This window comes from Muntiacus reevesi, chromosome 3 (assembly GCF_963930625.1).
Source record: "Muntiacus reevesi chromosome 3, mMunRee1.1, whole genome shotgun sequence".
Taxonomy (NCBI): domain Eukaryota; kingdom Metazoa; phylum Chordata; class Mammalia; order Artiodactyla; family Cervidae; genus Muntiacus; species Muntiacus reevesi.
Genome location: NC_089251.1, coordinates 130125206 through 130142541, shown reverse-complemented (window position 1 = coordinate 130142541; position 17336 = coordinate 130125206). Strand labels below are relative to the sequence as shown.

Here is a 17336-nt window from a genome sequence, read left to right as displayed (position 1 = left end):
TGAAGCCTTGTTTTACGCTTGTTTAAAAGTTATGAACACTTAAAAATGGGAAGAACAGGAAGAGATTATAGCATCAAAATTCTGGAAGCTGGAATATACAGGGGTGACAAGACTTAGCAGACCTAAGATAGTCAAAGCCAAAACCTAAGTCAGTATTGGAAAAGTTGAGAATCAATCCAATTTATATCACAGGGTCTTCAAAAGATACAACTTGGAAATACCAGGTACCTCTGAAATTGGAGGCTAAGAATAGGATAAAAATAAGGATTAGGGAAAAGCTGTTTGAGTTACAGACTCTTAGAGCCACTCCCTGCTACTTTATGCTGCTGGGCAGTGACAGAAGTCTGGAGCTTTGCTCTCTGGAGAGCTGGTAAAACAGTCTCTGCATTGGGGGATTCCAAGCACAAAGGACTACCATACCGAAAATGGGAGGAGACCACAGTGTACATATTCAAAGATGTGAATGACTCCCACCCTGACCCCCAGCAGGCCTTATTCCTATACTTGGCTTCCAGAACTCTGGCAGTCACATCTTTTTATCTTTAGGCAAAGGCATAAAACCAGAACACTTTCTTTAGGAATCTTTCCAGCCCAAGGGGAGGCCTAAAATATTAATACCATCCCCTAAATAGTAAAATCCTATGAAACTCAAAGTTGACAAGCTCTAGCTATTCATATACTCAGAGCTTCCAATAATCTTTTTAGTCCCCTACTCTTTTTTTTTTTTTTTTTTAAATAAAAAAGAGTTATTTATTTATTTTTTGGCTATGCTGAGTCTTCACTGCTGTGCATGGGCTTTCTCTAGTTGCGGTGAGCTAAGGCTACTCTTTGTTGTGGTGCATGGGCTTCTCATTGCAGTGGCTTCTCTTGTTCACGGCTCTTAGGCTATAGTGTGGACTCAGTAGGTGCGGCGCACAGGCTTAGTTGCTCCATAGCAAGTGAGATCTCCCTGGACCAGGGATTGAACCTGTGTCCCCTGTATTGGCAGGCAGATTCTTAGCCACTGGACCACCAGAAGTCTTTAGTCCCCTACTCTTAATCATGAGTTGACAGCCAAGGATTACCAGATACTGAGGATTACTAGATAACTGAGGAAAGGCTCTAACATGGAACATAAAGACCAAAATAACACACAAGACAGAGCAAAATGGAGAAAAGAAATCTACTCAGGGAGATGAAAACGTCAAATACACACAAAAAATGAAGTATGTTTAATATCCTCAGAGTTGAGATGGCATTGCTTTCATGAACTACCCCACCCCAAAATTTTATGAAAAGTACCAATCACAAACCAGTTCTTGCAAATTAGAAACAGACATAAAATACTAAAAAAAAGCTTGAAGTTGGTGATAATGTTGGAGAAACTTTTCAGGACAGTAGAGAAAAACAACAAAAAGATGAAAAACTGAAGAGATGAGAAAATTATGTTTGAGTGTTTGCTTTCCTCTGGGAGGGAGGGAAGGGAAGGGATATACAAGTAACTTCTAAGGTTCTATTTCTTTACCTGGGAGGTGTTCAAAGTTGCTATTGTTATTAAAAATGACAAAAACATTTTATATACTCCTCTGTGTGTGATACATTTCATCATACAAAAAAATGTAATTAAAGTAATCTCCATACCTTGAAGACTTAACTCCGTAGCTCTTTTGAGGTCATCATCTTCTTTCTGTTCCCAAGCCTCCTAAAGGAACAAGGACAAAACTAAAGTATTTAAAGAAGTATTGATTAAACTTACTTAAAAAGGATAAAACCAGTTGCTCTGAACGTATTTGCTAATAATGCTTTCTATAAACGCATGAATGTTTAGAATATGACCTCTTGAGAGAGATGGGGAAGTTCTTTACTTTTTCCAAAACTGTCTTCCTACTATGGCCAGTTTTAAGCTACCAATGTAACTCTGACTGCAGATTTGGGAACAGCTATGTATAATGGGTTCTCCTAAGCTGATAGGGAGCTGGCTCTACCACAATCACTGAGCCTACATTTATGACAACAAGATAAAACAAAATTTCCACAAAATACTATTCATAGATTTCTATGCTTTTCTAATATATCTGAGGTTTTCTTTATGATAGTGTTTTTTGTTTGTTTGTTTTGGCCATGCCCCATGGCATGTGGGATCTTAGTTTTCCAAACAGGGATTGAACTTGCGCCCCCCTGCCTTGGAAGCACAGAGTCTTAACCACTAGACCGTCAAGGAAGTCCCTGAGGTTTTCGTTAAAGAAAAAAAACGGGGGAGAGGGTGTAAATCTCGTTAAAAAACAAACAAACAAAAAAATAAAATAAAGAAAAAAAAAGTACCTCTGAAAATGTCTCAACTAGAAGACTAATTATAAAAAGGAATAAGAAATTGTTGACTACAAATTTTCCCTTTCATCTTGAGAGAAAAGATAATTTACAAAGGATGCATGAGTAATGAAAAAAATATAAAACTGTTTTTATACTTTTCTCAATTCTAGACTTGTTTTTAGAGTTAATATATAAGAAGCTTAGAATGAACTATTCTGCATTATAGTCCTGGGAACAATAATACTGTGTTCAAGAAAGTTACAGAGGTGTTCTCTAAGAAGAAACATGATTACTTAAATTTATCCAAGTATATAAAGTTTACACTGAGACAAGATGGTAAAGGACTCTCTCTCAGTAATTCATAGAATGATGCAGGGCTTCCCTGGTGGCTCAGCAGTGAAGAATCTGCCTGCCAACACAGGAGACATAGGTTCAACCTCTGGGTTGGGACGATCTCCTGGAGAAGGAAATGGCAACTCATTCCAGTGTTTTAGCCTGGGAAATCCCATGGACAGAGGAGCCTGGGGAGCTATAGTCCATGGGTCGCAAAAAGCTGTGTCCACAACTTAGCGACTAAACAAGAAGGTGTGCCAAACTAAAGAAACCTTCATCTCATAATCCTCACATCTGAGAAAAATAAGACAATTTTAACCAGGTCAGCTGACAAGAAAAATAAGTCTTTGTCTGTGAAAAGGAGGGTTGTTGAAATGTTTTCTTTTTTTCCCCTTCTTTTCTCTGAATTTTTTCTTTTTCTTCAAAGGGCAACCCACTCCAGTATCCTTGCCTGGGGAATCCTATGGACAGAGGAGCCTGGGAGGGCTACTGTCTACAGGGTTGCAGAGTTGGGCACGCCTGAGCTATTGCTAAGAAATAAAACTTATTTTCCACTGAAAGTAAGTTTTTCTGAAACAAATGATTACTATAAACAATTTGTAAAACAGTTTGACATATATATATTTTTGATGACAAGGCAACTAGGGAGGTACTTTTTATAAATAAAAGGATACAGAACAGCTGGTTCTGAAACAGTTTTAAAGCAGCAGGTCTCAACACTGCCTGCACATTAGCATCACTGGTGGAAGTTTAGGGAAAAAAAGAAGAAAGAAATCTAGTCGCCCAGACCACATCTGAGATCAATTATATCAGAATTTCTGAGGGGCAGAACCATCTGGGCATCAGTACTCTTTTTAAAGCTCCCCAGATAAAATACAGTTAAAATTATGACCCTATATTCTTTGCCTTAAAATATCAATGATAAAATCATGATTGCATACTGGCTGTTTTAACTGCTTACAAAATAAAGCTGGACTAGGGATGATCTCCAATAATCCATCTTGCTTTAGCATGCAACAAATCATGGTAACAGGAGGTAACCAACAAGACATTTTGTTGCACTTGGATTAAAAAAAAAAATTAGTATTTGTTTCAAACCTAAGGAAAAGGCCCAAAACAAGTTTAGTTTTGTTTAGGTGGCTCAACGATTTACTGTATGTAAATCACGTGGAACAATGCCTGACACAAAGTGCTTAACAAATGTTTTTTACTATTACTATTGCTCTCTCTCTTGGAAAAGACAGATATGCAGGTATCTCTTACTTGCTCCTGGAGGCTCTGAGCCAATGCCTGCTGAAGCTCCTGTTCCTCCCTCTCACGCTCCATGTCATACTGCTGGAGCCAATCAACCTCTCCTTGAGATCCTTCCGGAGTTTTGTTCTCTTTATTTTCATCACAGTCTTTAGTTATCTCAGTAAAACTGGCAGGATCTGAGGAAGCAGAACAGAACATCACTGGGAAATCCTCTTGTAAACTGAAATCTCCACACTAGAGTGACATGTACTATTCAAAGAGTAATGTATCTTAACCCCAGACATAACTTGCTTGGGACATACAAACTCCCCTTGCTACATCTAGATCAGGGCTTCCCTATCTCAGCACTATGGGCACTCTGGGTGGGATTTTTGTTTGGATGGGGGAGATGGCTGCCCTGTATACTGTATTAATATTTCACAATATCCTTGACCTCTACCTACCAGATCCCAGTAGCAACCCCACCCTCCCCAGCTGTGACAACCAGAAGTGACATCGTTAAATGTTCCCTGGAGAACAAAACTGCCCTCGGTTGAGAACCACTGGCCTACAGTAATGGTTCTGAAACTTGACCAATCATTAGAAGCACCGTGGTTAAGGATGGAGACAAAAAAACAGCCATATTCATAGGTTATGTCACATGACCAATTACTAGGAATAAAGTATTGTTTAGGGTAAATAAAGTAAGAATTAGGATAGAATGATTAGGCCAATTATTGAGATTTTCCGTTACTGCACTGTATATCATGAGTGTTTTTACATTAACAATCAAATGAGCCTTGTGCATATTTTAAATAGAAGAGCTACATAAAATATGTAATAAACATTTCATGTACCATACAAGTATATGACAACATATTATGATTAAAACATTCAACCAGGGAGAGAAGAAAAAAATTAAGCCTTCATTTTTTTCTGTTCATTCTCAGTTTCTAGATTAGAGCCTCCTAGTGCTAATGCCACTGCTTCATATGTCCAAACAATGAAGCATGATGTTCTGACCATTCAGTCAGTGCTAGTTCTGAGTTCTAGTAGCAGATCTCCTTACACTTACATGGACTGGAGGACAGCACAGTAGAGCACCCCATTCATCACTATTGGACAATTAGCATCTATTATATATTTTCTCCTTATTCTAGTGTTAGCCAGAATAAATAGTATAGGTATAATTTTATTCTGGTTACCTGAAATTTCATTGTAATTTTTAATACAGGTAAGAGTGGGGAGAAAAGCAAGGCACCTCCTTCCCTTCTAACATTTTACCAGAGCAAAAACTTTCACCTTAACAAGTTAAGGAAGTTCTCATAAAAAAAAGTTTAGCTAGTCAGTAAGAACTTTGACTTTACAGGATTATTTCATATGGACTTAAAATTAGTGTGTACTCTTTACCTGCCCCAATACTTCATTGGAACCATTGAAATGGTAGATACTTTTCCATAATACAGACAACTCTGAAGCGTACAGCATCTTGATTTTAGATTCAATCAGCAACTAGTCATTTTTTAATTGAACTGACTTACTGACTGAATTGGAGAAGGAAACGGCAACCCACTCCAGCATTCTTGTCTAGAGAATCCTGTGGACAGAGGAGCCTGGTGGGCTGCTATCCATAGGGTCGCACAGAGTCGGACACGACTGCAGCGACTCAGCATGCATGCATGCATTGGAGAAGGAAATGGCAACCCACTCCAGTGTTCTTGCCTGGAGAATCCCAAGGAGAGAGGAGCCTGGTGGGCTGCCGTCTATGGGGTTGCACAGAGTCGCATATGACTGAAGTGACTTAGCAGTAGCAGCAACTGAATGAATATTTACCATTAAAACTAATTCTGAATATTCATTAAAAGAAACTCAGGATATATTAGGTGCAAAAAGCAGTATGATTACAATTAAAAAAATTTTTTTACTCTTCCATTTTTGGAGAAACAATCATTTCCAAAGCCTGGAAGGGGTGGCTCTGAAGCATGTAAGATCCTGCCTGTCCCTTTGGCCTTAGCTTACTGGATCAGGAATGAATATCTGAGAGAGTTAACCAATGAGACCACTTCTGGAAATTTGGAACTGAGACGTTCAAAGTTAGTTGATGTTAAGCATTTCAAGTGGAAAAAAGATTTGGGAGTTGAGGCTGCTATTTTAGGAAATAAGATGAACATTATTACTTTTATTCAAAACATACTCATAAAAAAAGGTGACAGAGGCACAATTCTTAACCAATAATTTTCAGCACTCAATGTACCAATATATCTTACACAATCCTAAAATTTACACTAGGAATTAATGCATGTGATAGCAAACAGATGTAAGAAACTTTGAGATGCTAAAAAGCTCAATATACATCTGTCTTCAGAACAAGATTATCAGACGGATACAAAAAACACTTCAGATCTAGGAACAAATAAGACCACAAAATAAAAAAACACACTTTAAAGGAACTGGCACAATGGATCAGAGGGGGTCCATGTGATAAAAACATTCTTACACTAAGTAGATCATCTGCTGCTTCTCCCATCCCAAATGAAAGCTGCTGCTTCTTTCCTACATTCTGTATTTAAGCCAAGGGGTAAGTGTCCACCCAGTGTTTTGTTTTGTTTTTTTTTGAAGACAGAAATCTGGGAGTCATTCTGATTTCTCATTTACCCGCTCATATTAGATAAATTGCTATTTCCCATCTCTCTCTCGAATCCATCAACTTTTTTTTTTTCCCCCAATGCCAAATGTTAACCAAATGTTAACTTTTGGTTTGGGCTACTGTAATAACTTTCTAACAGTCCTCACAGGGTACTTTGGTTCTTCTTTAAATTATGCACTACACTGCAGCAAATTATCTTTTTCAAATACAAATCTTTATCAAATACCTTTTGCTTAAAATTATTCAATAACTTCCTAATGCTTTTGAAATCAAAGTCCAAACTTCTAAACATGATTTTAGGCCAGGCAAAAACTGGAGACTGTGTACTCTCTTAGTCTCATTTTTGCTTTCCCCCCCTCAACACTATGTTCTAGTCATGCAGATCATTCTGAACTTTTAAGGTTCACTAACTTACCATGGCCTTCCTCACATCCGGACCTTTGCACACACACTCTTCCCCCCGTCTTTGGTTAACAGTGAAATCTTACTTAACCAGTCTTTCTTTCCCTCTTCAGTTGATTCAAGAGACGAACTCCAAATATTTACTGAGAATCAAGCTATGTGCCACATACTGCTGAAGAAGCTGAGGATATAGTGATAATTAAGGCAAGATGACACTTGCCCTGAAGGAGCTTAAGTGCAAAGGCTTGGAGATGAAAACGAGCCTAGCATGAGGGACACAGGGAGAAAATATCAGTATGGCTAAAGCAGCAGAGTGAAAGAGGGGCAAGGTGAAGACGTCATAGTGAGAAGCCTGGATTAAGTGTAATGGGAAATCACAGTAAGTTCTAGGCAGAAAGGTAATGTATGATTTATGCTTCAGAAAGATTACGCTGGCAGCTTTGTTCATGAAAGAAGGTCTGCAGTGGGGTGAGAGTAAAGGAAGAGACATTAGGAATCAACTGTAGTGGCCCAAGTGAAAGCTGGAAGATAGAGTTATAGTTATGAAGATGTTGATAAGTGACTGGATTCAGGATATATTTTGGAGGTAGAGTAGACTAGACCTATTGACGGACAGAATATGAGGTGTAAACAAACAAACAAACAAAAAAAGTCAAGTGAGATATAGTTTTGGCTTGAACCAAAAAACGGTGGATGGTGATACCACTTGCTGATATGGTGCACGGTTACTGGGGTCGGAGGTGGCGGCTAAAAATCAGCCACCAAATGGACATTTCAAGCAGGGATTTAAATATGTAAGTTTAAAGCTTAAGGGAGAGATCCAGGCAAGGATATGAATTTGACAGACCATCACTATGTGAGGTTATGGGAACATATGAGATCCCTTAGAGAGAGATGTTTAGAAAAAAAGACAGCTAAGGATAGTGTTCTGGGAATATTCCGACAGTTACAGTTCTGATGAGGAAAGCAAAAGCAAAATCAAAAAACCCTAGGATGAATGGTTGGTTTAGCAGGAAGAAAAAACCAGACAAGAGTAGTTTATAGAAAAGAGTTTATAAAGCTTTAAATGTTAAGGAGGGAGTGGTGGGTTTTATGAAATATCGCTACGGTAATCTTGATAAAGATCATTTGAGTGGAGTGGTGGGGGTAAAAGCCACTTTGAGAGCACAGACAAGAGGATGGGAGATGGTAAGAAAAAAGAGAGAATGAGTAAAACGACTCTCTTAAAGGATTTTTCTGGGAGGGGAGCAAACAAAAGGTGCAACAGCTATAGGGAAACACAAGGTAATAATAAGGTTCTTTAAAATGGGTAATATTTAGAAAACAACAGAGTGATTTAGAAAAGATACATAAGAGAAACAGTATAATGTCAAGACAGTCTTTAGAAGATGTAGATGAGATCTTGGATATGAATGAATGAAGGGACAGGCCTTCAAGGACATTTCCTCCATAACAAAGGTGAAGGCACAGCTTTCATCTGATTGCATCTATTTCCTCTGAAAGATCTACAGCTAAGTTGTGAGCCCAGATTATATGTGGAAGGAGAACTATAGATTTAAGACATTATGGAGACCAAGAAAAGAAATTTACTAAGGAACTATAGAAATGACAAGCAGAATTTAGTGCCCATGTTACAATGTGGCTGTGAATTTGAGGAAAGTATAGTCATCACAGGTTTGTGAATTTTCTCCAGCAATCTTTAGCTGCTTGGGTGAAGGTATGGAGTAAAACGCTGGTTGAGCTGGGAAATGGGATTTCATTAGGGAACAAAGGAACAGAGGACAGAGAGAAGAATCAAAATACGGCATATAGGCTGGGGAGGCACGTGATAATAAGAGGGAGGTGAGGAAGAGCCAAAAAATAGAAGACAACAGACTGGAAGTCTTAATGAGGTCAAGTAATTGTTGAAATAAGTTTTTGTTGTTCAGTCACTCATCCATGTCCTTTGTGACACGACTTAGACCTCTTTGTGACCTCATGGACTGCAGCACGCCATGCTTCCCTGCCCTTTACCATCTCCCCGAGTCTGCTCAAACTCATGTCCATTGAGTCAATGATGCCATCCAACCATCTCATCCTCTGTTGTCCCCCTCTCCTCCTGCCTTCAATCTTTCCCAGCATCAGGGTCTTTTCAAATGAGCCAGCTCTTCGCATCAGGTGGCTAAAGTATTGGAGTTGCAGCTTTTGCATCAGTCCTTTCAGTGAATATTCAGGACTGATTTCCTTTAGGATGGACTGGTTGGATCTCCTTGCAGTCCAAGGGATTCTCAAGAGTCTTCTCCAACATCACAGTTCAAAAGCATCAATTCTTTGGTGTTCAGCCTTCCTTATGGTCCAACTCTCACATCCATACACGACTAGTGGAAAAACCATACCTTTGACTATACGGAACTTTTTGGCAAAGTAGTATCTCTGCTTTTTAACATGCTATCTGGTTTGTCATAGCTTTTCTTCCAAGGAGCAAGCATTTTTAAAATTTCATGGCTGCAGTCACCATCTGCAGTGATTTTGGAGCCCAAGAAAATAAAGTCTGTCACTGTTTCCACTGTTTCCCCAACTATTTGCCATGAAGTGATGGGACCAGAAGCCATAATCTTAGTTTTCTGAATGTTGAGTTTTTAGCTAACTTTTTCACTCTCCTTTTTCACTTTCAAGGGTCTTTAGCTCCTCTCTGCTTTCTGCCATAAGGGTGTTATCACCTGCATATCTGAGGTTATTGATATTTCTCCCGGCAATCTTGATTCTAGCTTGTGCTTCATCCAGTCTGGCATTTTGAATGATATACTCTGCATAGAAGTTAGATAAGCAGGGTGACAATATACAATACAGCCTTGATATACTCTTCCCAATTTGGAACCAGTCCGTTGTTCCATGTCTGGTTCTAACTGTTGCTTCTTGACCTGCATACAGGTTCCACAGGAGGCAGGTAAGGTGGTCTGGTATTCCCATCTCTTGAAGAATTTTCCACAGTTTGTTGTGATCCACAGTAAAAGGCTTTAATGTAGTCAACGAAGCAGATATTTTTCTGGAATTCTCTTGCTTTTTCTACGATTCGACAGATGTTGGCAATTTGATCTCTGGTTCCTCTGCCTTCTCTAAATCCAGTTTGAACATCTGGAAGTTCTCAGTTCATGTACTGTCGAAGCCGAGTTTGGAGAATTCTGAGCATTACTTTGCTAACATGTGAAATGAGTGCAACTGTATGGTAATTTGAACATTCTTTGGCAAGAAATAGAGAGAATAAAAGAATGACATTACTTGACCTAGGGGGAGAAAAGGGTTAGAGAAAGATATTTGAAATTAGTATTTCAAAGGTGATACAGTTACTGATGATGACAAAATCTAGGGAGGTAGTTCTCAAGCTTTAGCATCAGAATCAACTGGAATCAAAAGACAGAATGCTAAGCCCCACCATCCAGAGTTTCTTATTCATTAGGTGAGGGGTGGGGGTCGAGAATGGCAATTCCAGCAAGTTCCTACATGATACTGATGGCCTGGAGACATACTTTGAGAACTACTGGTTTGAGTTTCGTCAGTTGTCAAGATGGGGAAGAAGAAAAGTTCTTTGGAATTGAGGTTAGGAACTGAGACACCAGGTGGTTGATAGGGTCATTTAGGATGCTGAAAGCCCTAAGAACGCTGATGGGAGCGGAATGACTGGAAGGTAAAAGATAGCTATAGAAAGAAATAATATGGCAAAGTCTGAAGTTACACAGTTCAAAAGAGCAGGGATTTTTGTAGGATGAAAGGAGACAAGCAGTTGGAATTGGTAATTTGCAACAAGGAGAAAAATGATCCCATCTCCACGCTCTGAGGATATGGGGGGAAAAATCCAAAACAGCTGTTCAAGAACAGTAGGACAATTCATAATGGGAATTTTTCAAAGAAAAATTGGCCTTGACTAGAGACTAAAGGGACCTAACAACCAAATGCAGTGGGTAAGCTTTGGGTTTGAGTTTTTTTTTTAAAGTGTAAAAAACATGTTACAGATAAATGGGAAAACGTATATGTGGGCTCTCTCTATATGGAATTATATATGGAATCACTCTTAACATTCTGAGGTATGCTAACTGTTACACAGGAAAATTTTCATGTACTCAGGAGAGTCAGGTTGAAGTGTTTCAGGGTAAACTGTTATGACACTTGCAATTTCAAATAGTTCTATTAAAAAAGAAGAGTGTACATGCTCATTCTCCAAAGATGGCATCCAATGAACCATGCATATAGGTATTATAACTCTTGTGTAGTCCAACTCACAGTGAACACCTGCAGATCCTGTGAGTGCTTTAAGAAAATGTGACAGAACTGATTCTGTCCTAATTTTGAGCCTATACATTAAGGGCTTCCCTGGTGGCTTAGAGGGTAAAGCATCTGCCTGCAATGTGAGAGACTGGGGTTCGATCCCTGGATCAGGAAGATTCCCTGGAGAAGGAAACAGCAACCCAATCCAGTACTCTTACCTAGAAAATCCCATGGACGGAGGAGCCTGGTAGACTACAGTCCATGGGGCTGCAAAGAGTCAGACATGACTGAGAGACTTCACTTCACACATTAAGAAGACCTGGCAGATGCCCCTTTTGTGTTTTGGACAGCCCTGAGCTACCATGTAAGACATTTGGCTACCATGCTAAAGAGACCACATGGAAAGGGAGAGTCCCTGAGATTATATGAAGAGATGGAAAAGATGGAAGAGATGGAAAAGGGGACCGGAAGAACAGAGAGGCTATCTAGGCATCCCAGCTGACCCTTCTCACCAATACCACCAAGATGCCAAGGTGAGCCATCTTGAATGTTACAGCCCAGTCAAAGCCCAGCCAGCAATACAGGGAGCAGAAGAACTACCATCTAAGACCAGTCAATCTATAGAATTATGACATATTAAAATAGCTGTTTTAAAGTACTAATTTTGGGGTAACTGTTGCACAACTACACATACACATGGGGGCGGTGTGGAAGGGAGAGGAAAAAGAAAGTGACAAAATGTTAATGAATCTAGGTGATGGGTATAAAGGTGTATATTTTATTTTTCAACTTCTCTCTGGGTTTGAAATTTTCAAAATAAAAACTTTATGGAGGGTTTGATCATATTTGATCATTCCTTAGAATTATTATTAATTTTTAAAGTATGATAACGATATGGAGGATATGTTATTTTGAAAAGACTTCTTATCTTCTAGTGATACTGACGTCCTTACTGATGAAATGATCTAATATCTAGGATTCACTTTCAAAGGCAGTGATTGTTAGTTTAGTAAGAGAAGGGGACTTCATAAGGATACTTACCATCAAGAGATAAAAACTTACCATCAAGAGATAAAAAACATGTTAAAAAAAAAAAGGAAACATCCACATACAAAAATCATAAGCTTTTTGTTTCCAGTTAAATTGAAGGCATACTAATTATTTCGCTTGTATATAAAATTCAAAACTGACAAGGCCCTAACAACCCCAAGAATAAATAAAATAATTCTATCATATACTAGTATTGCCTTCACTTTCAAAATCCTAGGCTTGACATACTGAAACACATTAGCTAGCTATATAGATATAGATACTAAATCTTTAGTATTTAGTACCAGCAGAAAAAAGTCAGAGATGGCCAGAGGAGAGGCAGTGAACATTTTTTACTTAAAAATCTTAAGACACCCATAGCGCAAGGCAAGGAGGTTCAGTTCTGTTGTTTGCAGTGATAGCTTGAGAAACAACAAAATGTGAGTAATAATTACCACAGAAATATTTGTATCTGTATAGCACTTAACATAACACTTATGTATTATTTAACATTTTACCCCAACCATCTGAAGTACGTCTCATAGATTCCCCAAAGAGATAAGAAAATTATCAAGGGGTTAAATCATTTATCTAAAAATTTTTAACTAGTAGGTGGTATAGCTAAGGCTAGACACCCAAGACCTGCTCTCTTAGTTCAGTGGTCTTTCCACCATTTTAAAGGGATAAACCCAAAGAAGAATGGAGAACTTGATTTATACATTAAAACTTGGTATAAGTTCAGATATGAAAAAATGAAGAAAGAATTACACAAATTTCTGAGAGAAGTGGTAAGAAAAAAGTGACCAAAAATTGACACAAACAATTTTTAAATGCAGGAATACCAACTTTTCTTTTGATGTACACCTATAGCTGCTGGATCATCAAAAAAGCAAGAGAGTTCCAGAAAAACATCTATTTCTGCTTTACTGATTATGCCAAAGCCTTTGACTGTATGGATCACAATAAACTGTGGAAAATTCTTCAAGAGATGGGAATACCAGACCACCTGACCTGCCTATTGAGAAACCTGTATGCAGGTCAGGAAGCAACAGTTAGAACTGGACATGGAACAACAGACTGGTTCCATATAGGAAAAGGAGTATGTCAAGGCTGTATATTGTCACCCTGCTTATTTAACTTCTATGCAGAGCATATTATGAGAAACGCTGGGCTGGAAGAAGCACAAGCTGGAATCAAGATTGCAGGGAGAAATATCAATAACCTCAGATATGCAGATGACACCACCCTTATGGCAGAAAGTGAAGAACTAAAGAGTCTCTTGATGAAAGTGGAAGAGGAGAGTGAAAAAGTTGGCTTAAAGCTCAACATTCAGAAAACTAAGATCATGGCATCCAGTCCTATCACTTCATGGCAAATAGATGGGGAAACAGTGGAAACAATGGCTGACTTTATTTTTCTGGGCTCTAAAATCACTGCAGATGGTGACTGCAGCCATGATATTAAAAGACACTTACTCCTTGGAAAGAAAGTTATGACCAACCTAGCATATTAAAAAGCAGAAACATTACTTTGTCAACAAAGGTCCGTCTAGTCAAGGCTATGGTTTTTCCAGTGGTCATGTATGGATGTAAGAGTTGGACTATAAAGAAAGCTGACTGCCGAAGAATTGATGCTTTTGAACTGTGGTGTTGGAAAAGACTCTTGAGAGTCCCTTGGACTTCAAGGAGATCCAACCAGTCCATCCTAAAGGAGATTAGTCCTGGGTGTGCATTGGTAGGACTGATTTTGAAGCTGCAACTCCAATACTTTGGTCATTTGATGCAAAGAGCTGACTCATTTGAAAAGACCCTGATGCTGGGAAAGACTGAGGGCAGGAGGAGAAGGGGACAACAGAGGATGAGATGGTCGGATGGCATCATCGACTCAATGGACATGGGTTTGGGTGGACTCCAGGAGTTGGTGATGGATAGGGAGGCCTGGTGTGCTGCGGTTCATGGGGTCACAAAGAGTTGGACATGACTGAGCGACTGAACTGAACTGACACCTAAAGGGACAAGGAATACTCTACCACTAGCCTCTGACACTAACTCACAATATTCACTTCTCATTTCTGTTAGAAAAAAAGAGAAAGCATAAAAATATTATAGCTACATTATACAGATCCATCTCATCTCCCATTATGTAGAAGTCATTTGCTATTATAAAGCTTTTAAAACAGTTGTGTCTTATTTAACAGATGTTTATCTTTGTTAAACCTACCGGGCTCTGTGATTGTCTTCGGCTTCTCAGTTTCCACAGAGTCTGGATTTTCAGGCATTTCTTGAATATCATCTTCTGCAAATCCAGTATCAGGGCTGCTGGTTGGTTTATCATCATCTTCATGACTGAGAGAGGGTGAAGCTTCTCTCTTACTTATCTCTAAAACAGCTGCTAGAAGCTCCTCTTCACTCATTCCGTCAAATCCTGAGTGTTCCAATTCAGACTTCTCAGGTTCCATTCTGCATGATTTTGAATCCTGAAGAACAGAACTGCTTTTAGAAGAAAACAGAAGGCCTACAAATACAGCAATCCTAGAGTTTAAAGTGATATGTTTATTTCTAAAGTTTCCTTTCTTTTTTCTTTTTCTGGTTGCGCCATGTGGCATGTGGGATCTTAGTTCCATGCCCTCTGCAATGGAACCGTGGAAACCTAACCACTCATCTGCCAGGGAATTCCCAAAGTTTCCTTTCTTTGATGCTTTGGGTTATTTACCAACTAATAACCAATAAATAAATTCACTGGGAAGCCTAATTTTCTTTTAATTCTTTATGTACTAACTACCTAAAGATACATATTCACTTGCTTGATTATAATAAATGTTAAGTACACTCTTTGTATATATTTGGAAAATACATAAAAATAATTTCATTCAAAATCTACCACTCAAGAGATATTTAAGTGTTTCTGGTGTATTTTTTCCAGATATACATGGATCACACTGTAAATATTCTGTCACTAAACCTATCATTCTTCTTAAAATGTGGGTAGCTCTCATTCTTTTTTTTTTGAATAGATGAAAAAGATAAAAACTATAAAGATTTTGTAAATACTTAGAAGTTATTTTCTGTATAAATCTGATTTCTGGGAGAATTTCTCACTTTGTCATTTCTCACTCAAGGTCAGCAACCACAAACTACCTCTAGCTTTAAAGACAGGAAACAGTCTGAACAAAAAATAACTACTGAAATAATTGCTATTTTACTGAAATGAGATTTAAAATCAGTTGCATGAGATGATGCAAACTCCTAGAAAAGCTTATATCTTCAAAAATGTTAACTATCATTATTATGTGTCAAGACTGAAGATGCTGTAAGTTGTGCCTTCACACCCATCAAACTTTTAGATTACCTAGTTGGCCTGTTGATGTTAAAATATTTACTATGGTTCCCTCATATTAATAATTAGTATCAAAATAATGCAAGTAATTATTTGAGGACCTGGTGGCTCAGATGGTAAAGAATCTGCCTGTAATGCGGGAGACCTGGGTTCAATCCCTGGGTTGGGAAGATCCCCTGGAGGAGGGCATGGCAACCCACTCCAGTATTCTTGCCTAGAGATTACCCATGGATAGAGGAGCCAGGCAGGCTACAGTCCAAGGGGGTTGTAAAGAGTTGGACATGAATGAGTGATTAAGCACACACAGAACATGTAAAAGTAGCTCTGAAGATTAATATTAATAGGAGGAAGCTATTTATTTACAACAACTTTCATTTCTTTTTTTTTTTTTTTTTTTAAAGTTTTGTCTTTTTTTAATTAATTAATTTGGCTGCACTGGGTCTTGGTTGTGGCACATGGGATCTTCACTGAGTCGCGAGTGGTGGGAGAACTCTAGTTGTGGCACGTGGGCTCCAGAGCACATGGGGCTTAGCTGCTCCTCAGCATGTGGGATCTTCCCCGACCAGGGATCAAACCCATGTCTCATGCATTGGCAGGCGAATTCTTATCCACTGCGCCACCAGGGAAAGCCCCAACTTTCATTTCTTAAAGTATCTTATCTTGGAAGCAACCTAAGTTTCTACTAATGGATGAATGGATAAAGAAGATGTGAAATGAGAGTGTGTGTAAGTGTGCATGCACACACACGATGGAACATTATTCAACCATGAAAAAACTGAGAAAGAATGACATTTTGCCATTTGTGACATCACTGAAGGACCCTGAGGGAAATAAGTTACATTGAGAGGAAGATAAATACTGAATGATTTCACTTACATGTATAATCTAAAAAAACAAACAAACAAACTAAGCCCACAGATACAGAGAACAGACGGTGGCTGCCAGAGGTGAGGACTAGGGAGTCAATGAAATCGGTGAGGGGCAAAAAAGTACAAATTTCCAGTTATAAAATAAGTCATGGGGATGTAATTTACAGTTAATAATATTGTATTGCATATTTGAAAGTTGCTAAGTACATCTGAAAAGTCCTCACTCACAAGAAAAAAAATTTTTTTGGTAAATAAGTATGGTGATAATGTTAAATAGATTTCTTGTGGTGATCATTTTGCAATAAATATACACAAATATATCATCATGTTATACAGCTGAAACTAATCTCATGTTTTATGTCAATTATACCTCAATTAAAAAAAAGTCTCAATCCACGTTTAAATACACAAGTTTTGTAGCTACAAACAGCACACTCAGTGTTTGAACAGGTGCATTAAATTTATGATCTATTATATGTATTTATTAAGTTTGCCCATGTTGCTTATGAAAGGCATTTGTTTATATAGCCAGATACTTTGATAAGAAATCACTTACTTTTTCCAGGTCCTCCTGCTGCTGTTCACTGCCTGACATTTCACAAAGTCTCTGGCTAAGGGCCACAGAGCGTTTAAGCTCATCTTCACTGTCTGAATCAAGGCATAAAGCTAAGGAGGTCTTGGATTTGAAGGTGAAATTCCTATAATTTAAGAGAAACAAACAAACAGACAACTGTATGTAAGTGATAAGTAAATATTTGTCCTTGTTATTTCTCTGAAGTATAAATATCAAAATAAAACAAAAAGTTTTTCCATTATGGAGAATGATTTAACAGAGAAAAAAAAATATCAAGAGGTATATTTAAGCATTACCTTTGCCCTACTCCAAAAGAGCCATGCTTTGAAAATCAGACAACTCTTATGCTATTTCATATTATCAGTAAACCAATCACTTCGTG

At 38.3% G+C, this 17336-nt stretch overlaps 1 protein-coding gene across 12 annotated transcripts in view; it reads right to left on the bottom strand.

Annotated features, from left to right (window-relative positions):
* The window catches only part of USP37 (ubiquitin specific peptidase 37), a 90504-nt gene that overhangs the window by 8127 nt on the left and 65041 nt on the right, over window positions 1-17336 (bottom strand). For all 12 annotated transcript variants that reach the window (XM_065930575.1, XM_065930574.1, XM_065930577.1 and 9 more), the window contains 4 exons: window positions 16937-17078; window positions 14396-14651; window positions 3886-4052; window positions 1621-1681 (listed from right to left, as the gene is read on the bottom strand). In XM_065930575.1, the coding sequence (XP_065786647.1) occupies window positions 1621-1681; window positions 3886-4052; window positions 14396-14651; window positions 16937-17078 (626 nt within the window). The remainder of the gene's footprint in view (window positions 1-1620; window positions 1682-3885; window positions 4053-14395; window positions 14652-16936; window positions 17079-17336) is intronic.